Here is a 10,887-nt window from a genome sequence, read left to right on the forward strand (position 1 = left end):
TGGTGCCAGGTGGTTTCTAAAAGGGTTGGTAGCTCTTGGGTTAACAGCAATGGAGAAACACAACCCTGGTGCAGAATGCCCCTGTCTTGACAACACCGGCAGCTGGTGCCAAACCACCTCCCGTGCCGGGCTGCAGCCGCTTCCACCGCGCTGCTCTGCGGATGCTGGGGGTGATAGCAGGGTTGGTGTAAAACCAGCGATGCCTTTTCTCTTGGTCTAGTAGCAGAAGCTGTTTATTGTGCTACGCTGCTGCTGCCCTGATCTTGCCCTGTGGTTTCCCTGCCGTCCAACACTCTCAGCCCTATTCTTTGACATGAAAAACCTGGTGGGCGCCCACAGAATAGAAATAATCCTATTGCATTTCTCTCTCCCTCTCTCTTTTCTCTTAACGACTACACAAAAAGGGCTCGAATGCCAGCGACCGAAGCGCCAGAACTCGAGTGATGACATTGAGGTCCTCTCCACCGGGACGCCTCTCCAACAAGAGAGCCCCGAGCTGTACCGCAAAGGGACCACCCCGTCTGACCTGACTCCCGATGACAGCCCGCTGCAGAGCTTCCCTGCCAGTACCTCCTCCACGCCGCCCCTGGGTCCTTCCTGCAGGAACAAGAGCGCTCACTTCTCCAGGCAGGTCTCGGTGGATGAAGAGAGGGGTGGGGAGATCCAGATGTTGCTGGAGGGACGCGGCGGGGATTACTTGCGCCCCAACAGCTGGAGCGAAGAGAAGGTCGGCGGGAGTCGCGGCGTGAGAAGCGGGACGCTGCGCAGCGGTCAGCTGGGGTCAGCCTCCGTCCCTGAAGACTACAGAGGTCGGAGCGGAGGACACAAACATTCGGCCTCCAACCACAAGCAAAGAGAGAGGTGGACAGATTCCCCAGCCACAGTTTCATGGACTTCCCACCACAGGTCCCACAACCACAGCTCAGGGAGCTCCAAACTGCTTGAGCTGGACGAGGAGAAGATGAGCAATTACGAGATGGAGATGAAGCCCCTCATGAGGATGGATTCTTATATGCAAGAGATTCACACCCAAAAAAGACACTATAGCAAAGGGGGACCCTGCAGGAGCATGGCTGACGACCACCGCGGGGAAGACCGGGGCTTCGGGGTTCAGAGACTGAGGTCTAAGTCCCAGAACAAAGAGAATTTCAGGCCAGCTTCCTCTGCCGAGCCCACGGTGCAGAAACTGGAAAACCTGAGATTCGGGGACAAAGCTGAACCTCGGCTACTAAGGTGGGACTTAACCTTCTCCCCGCCACAGAAATCCTTACCTGTTGCACTAGAATCTGAAGAAGACAATGGGGATGCGCTCAAATCCAGTACGGTAAGTAGGCAAAATTGTGTGTTGAAATCTGGCGGAGAAACCTGGTGCAGAGCTGTTGTGGTACGGCAGCGGAGCAGAAAGGGAGGTTGCTTTGCCGGCAGAGCTGACCCCCAGATTATCGTGGGTTTGTGCCTTGAATCCCCCCTCCTCCCTTCTCCCATCCTGCGTAATAGCGTGTGCTGGAAGTTGGTGTGGGGTTTTCTCCGCAGGCTGCCTTGGTGGGAACAGCAGGTTTTTCACTGGAGGACGTGAGCAGCAAGTTTGAGTTTGTTGTGCAACCCAGCCCTGGGGCCAGCAATAAAAATACATTATTGCTGGGATTTTGAGCATTCACCTGGTGGAAAAGCTGCAGGAGTAGGGAAGGTGTTGGTGATGCTTCCTTGTGGTTAGGTTATGGCAACAGAACTTCATGCTGGCCCAAGAGTGTGGCGGGACCCTGTTGCAACATCAGTGCTTAAATCCTGGTAGCTGGGCATTGCGTCAACCTGCAGCAGCTCTCCATCGCTCTGCCGCTGTGTGATGGCACTGCCTGTTGAAGCAGTGGCCTTGTCACCGCGTTGTACTTGGAGACCTGACCCAGGTGGAGGAGAGAACCATGGTCATGGAGCAGGGGACGTTGCAAAGGGGTAGCATTCCTGAGCTGAGCTTTGCTCAGGTTTTCCTGTACTGATCTGCACGGTTCAATACAGCTGGTGTTTTTTGGTGTGCGGATGCCACTGAGCCAGGAGGGGGTACGAGCCCCTCGGTGGGGGGGATGCGATGCAAAAGGGTCTTGGCAAACTGCAGTCAAGAGGATGCAATTCAGGAAGGATACCTAGGCAGGGAAAGCAACGGGCAAGTACAGCAAGGGTGGTGGGCTATTAGAGCTCTGCAAATCAAGGTGATATAGCAGATTACAGCCAAATGTCAGTCATACAATCGCTCTACTGCGAAGAGCACAAGTATGCTTTCTAAGCAGGTGCGTAGCTTGTGGGACTTGGAGGATAAACCTTCATGAGACATCCAGTCCTGGGCTCTTCGTTTCGGGAGAGATGAGGAGATGTTGAGCATTAACAACTGGCTGCTGGGAAGAGCTGGAGGTGTTCAGGCTGGGGAAGAGGAGATCTTCAAACACATAAAACAGTTGCTGCAAAGTGGAAGGGAATAATCTGTTCTCTATGAACAGAATTAATGGGCTTAAATTCAAGCATTAGAGGCAGTGGTTAGCCATTAGCCATTCCTAGTGACTTGAGGGCTGGAATGAATTGCCTACAGAGGCTGTGGTGGCTGGGGGGGAGGAGGTGGTCTAAGACCTGGTTGGACATCTGCAGCTCAGCTATAGCTTGGATAGAGCTGCCGTGGGAGAAGGCTGAGCTGTGTGATTTTCAGGTCCTTTCCAGCCCTGGTTTTTGATCATTCCTGGACTCACCATTGAGAGCAGCTTCCTCACTTATTCTCCCTGTTGGTTTGGCATTGCTAGGAGAGGTGATGGGGACGTCTGATGGGAGCAGTGGGGAAGCCGAAGCCAACACCGCTCCAGGTTCCCCCTTGTCGAGTCAGTGCCAAACCCAGGGCAGGGCTGGAGGGGTCCCGTGCTGCTGGATGTCCCACAGCCCAGGCCAGACCTGCACAGGAGAAACGGAAAATCTGTAACTCTCAGGAGGTGACATTTCAGGCTCCGGCAGAAGAAAGGAGCTAAATCACCCTGTCAGGGCAGCCGAAGATGATGCTTGGTTGTTTGAGAGACAGGGATCATGAAACTGAAATGACATTTGTCAGTCACGCCAAAAGTTTGGGCTGGAGGCATCACGGTCTGTAATATAGGATTATGTTGCCATACCTACAGCATCCCCGCTCCTCCGGCCGCCTGCCGACGACGGCTCTGCCAGCAGAGCAAAGGTTTCGGCACCTGCAGCCAAGGGATGAGAGCGAAGGGGTGGGCGAGAGGAGGGAGTGGTGACATCTGCAGCCCGCCAGCAGCCGGGATGCAGGAAGGACTAAACTACGTATCTGCCACAGTTTCCCTGCTGTGGCTGTGGATAAATCACCCCCACACACAGCCCTGTAGCTTTCTGGCTTCCTATTCATCTTGCAAGCTTCGGCGCAGGCTCGAAAGCACCCACACAGCATTGAAGGAGAGCTGAACACAGTGTGTTTGCTGGTGGACCGCACCGTAGGACACATCTTGCCAGTCCAGGAAAAAAAAGAGAGGTCCAAGTGAAGCCAGCCCCGAGCACCCACCTCTGAGCAAACAAGCGGGCGCCGAGTCCAGACCGGGCTGTCCTTACCAGGCTAGACGCCTGTAAAGAAATGACAGGCAGCATTAGGAGCCTGACAGGCTTTCAGAGGGGAAAAGCAGCAGCAGTAATTGCAGGGACATCAACCCTGTTGAAGTCTGTGGGACTCACAGATGGTCCAGCACCTTTGATAACGTGACCTCACGCGGCGGCAGGGAGCTGGGAGAGACACGGGTCCCAAAGGAGGAACGAAACCATCATTTCTCCTCGCCGAGAGCCAGGCGTTCCTCGGGGAGATCGCTGGCACAAGCGGTCCCGGTGTCTCTCCCCAGCCAGCCCAAGTTAGACGCGCTGCCGAGGCTCCCACCTCGCCGGCAGACCCCAGCCTGCACGCTGGAGCCATCGTACATAAACGTTCCACCCAGGGAGGAAGGCTTGAGCTGCAACGCTGGAGGTAAATAGCCACTAATGCAACATAACATTAATGGCTATTTTGAGTGAATCCCAGGCAATAACGAAGGGGCACAGCCTGCACGGAAGGTGCACAGAAAAGCCATTAGGATGCACATCATACTTTTAAAGTGCTGTAGCTGTGAAGCAGCATGTTCAGTTTTCTCACATTCATAACTGAGGGTGGAACAGATGGCGAAGGTTTGGGAGGAAGCTAATGTAATACAGAGGAAGAGATAATATGTGGATTTAAATAACCTACAATGCCAGCGACAATTTGTTCTAGCAAGAACTGCACCATGCTAGCAGGGTTTTGTTCCACGTGGCCTGGCAGGGCGGGGGGTCATCGGCCAGGAGCAGGGCAAGGAGGTATAGGAGAGGAATGGGAGGTGCAGTGATTTATGTTCCAACCTCCTGCCTAACACCGTGACCTTGCCTGCGCCTGCCATCAAGGATCTCAAAGCATTTCAAACTTCGGCGAGCGTAGTGAGTCCCTGAGGAAGAGGAGGGGAAAGCTAAGGGGGAAGGATTTATCCCACAGCCCCCACATCCACCTCCCTCTCTGCACGCTCAGTGACACAGGGCACTCGCGTTCTTAGTCCTGCAAAAAACCACTGCATCCTGCTCATGCTCCAGATCTTTTCAAGCAGAATTAAGGCTCCCCAACTTCCCCAAAGCCCCGTTTCTCACGCTAGCCTGAAAATACCCCTCCCCTTCCAACTCCCAGCAGCTCGCCTCCGGCGTGCAGGCGAACCGCAGCTCCCGGGAAGGGCTGGCTGTGCGCACGCGTGTGCGTGCACGCGTGTGTGCCCACGCCGTTTCAGCTTGCATGACAGCCTGCTTCCCTGTGATCCACAGCACTGCCATCTGTGAAGCTGCTCACTGAAAAGGGCATTTCTCATCTCCCAGACAGCTGGGCTGTTTGAGAAAGGTGCCTGCCAATGAACGGGAAGGATGCTCTTAGCTGAGGAGGGCTATTTTTGCCCTGCCTGGAGTATCCCTGCGCAGAAGTGAGGTCACCCTCACAGGTTAGCTTGTTTTAAAAATAATCTGCCATAAACCAGCTCTACACACGCCATCAGTGAGCCCAGTGGGTTGGCTCTGCGTTGGAGTGCCAGCTCCAGCTTTGGGAGCAAGGACATCTCTGTCACTGCTTGCAGGAGCAGGGTGGGGATGCAGGTCTCGCAAAAACAGAGTCTTAAAATTATCATTTCCCTCCCCACACCTCATGATTTCTGTCTTAGAAATGAGGCTGGAACAGCTCGGGGGGTCCCTTGGTGTCCAGCCTCTTGCACTGCGTGCCCAGGTGGGGATGCAGACCTCTGTAGAGTCAGACGTATAGGTTGCTGTATGAGCTATAGGAACTTTGTTCTTCTCAGTCATTTTTCACCAGTCCCTTAAAAAGAGGTTCCCAGAACCCCCCTTCATTGGGGCCGCACATCAGTAATTGAAAATTGCTCTTATAAAGGTCATTTCTTGAGGCCACCGCTCAATAACATTGATGAAATTCAGCGCTGCTTGGTGTTCGCTGTCAGGGGACTTTGGGGTTTCAGGGTCATCAAGCCGGCGCTACAGTCATAGAAACGCTTTAAAATGACATTTAAAGCCACCTGATCTTTCTGTGTCTCTGCGTGCACTGATCCCTGCTCGCCCAGAACAAACTCACATCAATTGTCATCGTTTGGGCAGATGAAAACGGAAACCAACGCGCCAGGACCGGTGTCGGTGTTGTCGGATTAAGGGACTTATATGAACACCACCGTCCTTTCTGGCCTTAAAGGCCCACGAGGCCCAAAGCTCAAGCCTGTGCCTGAATGCTTCACAGGTTCCTAGAGCCTTTGAGAAGATCTAAAAAGGGAAAGGAAAAAAGGAATTGTTGAGGTACTGGAGACGGAAAGAGGTTTTCTAAAATGCCAGCAACCCTCTTATCCATCAGCACAAAACACGTCACAGTTTTAGGGGTGGGGGGAAAAAAAAGAATACATCTCCTTTTCTGCAGGTGCTGAACATCTGCAGCTTTAAAAGGGAAAAGAAGTGTTTTAGGCACAGAGGTCCTCAGCATGCCTGTGAGAAGGGCCAGTGTTCAGGCACGAACGGAGCCTGATTCATCTGCCTGTCCTCATTTAGCAGGAGCAATCACGGGTATTTAGATGAAGACTTCTAGGGACACGTTGTGGTCTCACTAAAGGCACCCTGGAGACGTGAGTAGGCTCGAGACTTGGCCCTTTAAAATCCCCCTGTCTCCTCTCACCGAAAAAGCCCAACGCTAGAGCAGCAGCCAAAAAAAGAACCACCCCAGCCACCCCTGACATTTTCTTCCATTGTCACATGCTGTCGGATAAAATCTCAGTGGTCTCAGCTCTTTGCTAACGGTACTGCTTCTTATTGCAAACAAACCAGGGGAAACAGTTGCAGCAAATGGAGTTTGCAAGGCATCTGCTGGGCTAGGGATCTCAGAGAGACCCCCTTGTCACCTCCAGTACCTGCCGGGGAGGCGGGGAGGGATTCCAGCAGCTGCGGCATCTTCCTTGCTCGCTTTCTGCGCGAGGGGAGTATTTTCCATCAAGATATTCTGAGCAGGTTTCGCTGTCGCTGGGGAAAGTGAGGAGGAGGCAACCAATCTGCAGGCAGCGCCGGGCTCTGCCGGAACGCGCCGTGCAGCCGGAGCCGGGGCCGAGGGAGGGTACCGGGGCGGGGGGCTCAGCCCAGGCTTCGGTGGAGCAAGGTGGGGGGGACGGAGCACAGCAACTTGCCCCAGAAATGGCACCTCCCTGCCGATGTGGGCGACGGATGCTCCCTTTTCCAGCAGCTGTGGGGTTATTCTTGAAGGGATTGACCTCGGGGTGGAGCATTTTCTTCAGAAAAGTTAGGCACCTTTAGCCCTAAAGGGTGTAAAATGAGGTAAAAATAACAGCTGGCTGTTCCCTGTGTCCAGAACAGGCACCCACTGTTTGAACGGTGAAGCTTCACTTGCATCTCTGACCGGGCTCAATGCCGTGCACGGGGATGCTCCCATCTATCTGCCTTTGGACCACTCTGCTGGGAAAGGGGCCTGGGGACTTTTTTGTGGTTATCCTCCTTGGGACTAAACCCTGTGGCTTATCCCTGTGGTCCTCTCAGTCTTCCCACTTCAGGTTTTTCCATTATTTTCTTTTCCCCATCAGGAGCCTTCCCCAGGTCTCCTAACACAGGCATGTCGGGGTTTGCCCTATTTCTCTCATCTCAAGCAAACAGGTTCAAACCCCAATCCCAAATGGCTGTGGCACGTACACACATCCATACAAGTATAAGCTATAATTATAAGGGAATAAGGAGGAGGATCAGTCCTGCAGACACCCGGTTGCCATCACACCTTTGGAGATGAGGCAGGTCTGAGCATCGCCGCGGGGGCTGCAGCGTGCGCGGGAAGAGCTGTCACATGCGCAAAGCAAACGGTTTGGGGGTTGTTTCTTTTTAAAGCAAATAATAATCGGAAACTGTTCTTCCTCTAATCTCTTTCATGTACAGACATCGCAGGCATTACTTGTAACAACACAGTAACGTTCAGAGAGAAACGTGATGCTTGACAGCGTCCTTTTAAAACCCTTTTAATCTCAGGGGCCCTTTGATGTACCTGAAGAGATCACCTCGCTGACTTTGCCTCTGTCATCCTGGATTCAGTTTAGGGTTTTGAGCCCAGCTCCACATCTTCTTCTAGCTTTGAGTAAGTTGGGGTCGAATGCCAGCTTTTGACCGCACGAGAACCAAAAACCTTAAAAACAGAGATACAGCTCCAAACGTGCAGCTCCCTCCCAGCCACCCGGGCACCTGTAAAGTGAGGACAGAACCAGAGACGACAAAGCAGTTCATTAAGGGACACCATCTCGGCATAAATCCCTGCGTTCACTTTATGAACTTGCATTTTTTTCTGCAGAAGCAGGTTTTTCCATATCACCCCACTCAGATGCACACTGATATCAAGTGCCCGTTCCTCTTACATGGGCACATTCAGCATCTCCTGGGCTCCCTTCCTCAAGTCACAGGAGATGCTGTAATACGCTGGAGAAAGCAAAGTGAATCCCTTATGTTTCTTTTGCTAAATGCTCCTTAACCATTTCACAGCAGCCTGTTCCTGGCAATTATGTGACAATTCAGCACAAATGTCACAGAGCTGCTAAGTTTTCAGCACTTTCTGCAGTGCTGAGGCTGGAAAACAATGCATATATATTTTTTGCTGATCCAAGTCCGTAGTAATTACACTTAATAGATCCCAGAGGGATTCCTAGGTAACCTGCACTATGGTTTCCATGGCAGAGAGACAGAGCTTGTACCCTAAGATAACAGATAATAATGGATTGTTAATGCTTAATTAATTATGCTACAATTGTATTTGTAAACCAGCTGTCCCTTGTATTCCCAGTAAGACTCTTGAGTTGCTACACAACACTTAAAGGATAAAAACAAACAAGACGGAGGGGCAGAAATGGTGGTGCTCAGCTGCAGCCACCATCAGAGCTGCAGTGTGCCAAAAACCACCAGCTGGAAGAGACCTTCACTCATTACTTCTACAGCTACGATCCCGGTTATTAGCCCTGTGCCGTAACAAGGTTTATTCACATTTTAGTGTTTCCATGGGTTTGGGTCTATGTTCGAGCTTTCTAAACTTTGGAGGAAATCTTAAAAGTCCTTGGAGACTATCCCTGTTTATACAGAAGCCGCCTTTCGCCTAGCTGATACTGGTGTACGTTGCCCATCCTTGGCAGGTGTTTTCCTTCTCATATGAAGGAGCCCAGGGATCTTATTATAAAAAACAAAAATAAAAAATCCCGGCCCCGGAGCTGCCTCGTTTTGCTGATGAAATTTGCCATCACCCAGTATGCTGGATGATGCTTAGGCGCACCAGAGCTTGATTTAATTTTTCCTTTCCTGGAGCCAGGCTGGTAACCATTCTGGGTGGAATTCATCTCACGTCACTTGGTCTACAGACAGCCTAGATGGTTAGCGCAGACTAGATGTCTAACATTTAGACAGCTAAAATTGGGTGAGAGGACGCTGCCAACTGGCATCTGCTTCCCAGTAAAGCAGGTTCTGGACTGGCGGGCACTGTGCTGGGAGGCAGCAACGCGTTTCGCAGCGGAGCCCCGTCTCCTGAATGACAGGCAGGGTAGTTTAAACAAATCTCTGCAGTTCCTGACGGCCTGCTTTAGCACTACTATTTCAGGGCTAAAGAGAGTGTTGTAGCTTTTAAAAAAAAGATTAAAAAGAAAAGCTTTGCAGGCTGCTTGCTGTCTGTGACACACAAACCCCAGGCTCGGAAAATCAGCTCGACCTCTGGCTTTCTAGCACCCCAGAGCTTGCGATACCGCTGGCCTCGAGGATTTCTTTGGGCTTTTCTAAATCTCAAGAAGGCCAAAGATGAGATAAAGCACCACCGAACTACTAAAGCAACATGCGAAGTTGCAAATCAAGGGCTATTGCTCTTCTTTCCAGATGCGGGTGGCGCACGATAGAGGGCTAGCATGTGGCGTGAGGAGTTGTAAAAGCTGCTAGTTCTGAAATGCTGGCTGTAGCTGCAGTAAAAGGGAGTTCATTGACCTATTGCCAGGCTGGGCTCAGCAAAACATCTCTTCCAAAGCACAAACCCAGAAGTGATTCATCTTCCCTGGGCACTGAGCAGGAATCGCTTCTTAGGAACAGATGACACATATCCCAGGACATCCTTGCCATCAAAGGGGAGAAGGGCAAGCGTTTCCTCTGAGCAGAGGTTAAGGCACAAAGACCTTACAAGTTAGAAATAAGCCAGACATAAGCATTCAGAAATGCAGCAGGATTCGTAATTAGAGCTAAAACAGAAGCTTCAGAGTCACAAAGCTGCTTATCCACCAGCTGCCACAGGCAGGACTCTGGCCCCGGCTAAGGTACCCGGCGTCTCACCAGGGGGAAGCAGCCATACCTGCAATTGCTGCACGGAGAGCCCTTGTTGGAGTTAGCATGGGAAAGAGGGTGTTAAAAAGAGGGACCTGTAAAAAGGAAGCAGAATTTGTAGGTTGTCAGACAGTCGGATTTGAGCTGCTCAGTCTGCAGAGACCCCTCCCCTCCCAGGTCATCCTATTTCTGGGATGCTTTTGCCGGCAAATGTGGAACACCCCGCGTATACGGTGGCAAAGCAAGCATTTTCTCCTGCCTCTGCATTGAACAGAGAATGCAAGATGCAAATCGGTGCAGACTGAACCAAGGAGCTGAGCAAAACATTCGTGCACGGGAATCCAGTTGACTCCCCACATTTTTCTAGATGAGGGCACGACTTCGATGTACTGGTGTATAAATGAAGGGCGTGCTCCCTCTCTGGACACCATCCCATCAGCATCCGCTGAACACAAGTACCAAAGGGTTGTGATTTCGGTCAGTCCAACAGGTCCATCCCAAAGTGTCCGTGTTTGTGAGGGTAAAGCTCAAACACCAGAGAATTAAGAGGCAGCCAGTCTTGCTCTATGCTTTTTGTCAGGGAGGAGAAAACAGCCTTCAGGTTATCCCAGGCTCATGTCAGCTGGTATACAACTTTGCTTCCTTCGTGGTATTGGAACGATCTAGTAGTCTGAGCAGTGCCGGGGCAAAAATGGTCGCTGCCTCTTTGGCAGGGGAAATCAAATGGCGAGTGGACCAAGGCTAATGCCAGTATGAGCAAGAGCAGTTAAGTCCTCCCCTGGCTGCGAGGTGGAGGGAACCAAATGCATTTTGTGTCTCTGTGGTGCCCTGCCAACAGAAACAATGGCAGCGATAATCACTTGCAATCTGTTATTATATTAACATGAGCTCAAAAATCATAAAACCCAGTAATCTTTTGAAATGAAGCTAAACCCCCCAAATGTAAATAACACACCGCATCGCAGTGCTTGGCAGCGGCAAGGCCGGGGGGGG

At 51.7% G+C, this 10,887-nt stretch overlaps 1 protein-coding gene across 1 annotated transcript in view; it reads left to right on the plus strand.

The window, feature by feature from the left end:
* Positions 1–404: 404 nt before the first annotated feature.
* Positions 405–10,887, plus strand: part of LOC104082111 (junctophilin-3-like) — a gene marked incomplete at its 5' end in the record, with an annotated part of 12,541 nt that continues 2,058 nt past the window's right edge. The window contains one exon of the mRNA XM_009585110.1: positions 405–1,324. Within this exon, the coding sequence (XP_009583405.1) occupies positions 405–1,324 (920 nt within the window). The remainder of the gene's footprint in view (positions 1,325–10,887) is intronic.

The sequence above is a fragment of the Fulmarus glacialis genome, unplaced genomic scaffold, assembly GCF_000690835.1.
Source record: "Fulmarus glacialis isolate BGI_N327 unplaced genomic scaffold, ASM69083v1 scaffold19939, whole genome shotgun sequence".
NCBI classification, from domain to species: domain Eukaryota; kingdom Metazoa; phylum Chordata; class Aves; order Procellariiformes; family Procellariidae; genus Fulmarus; species Fulmarus glacialis.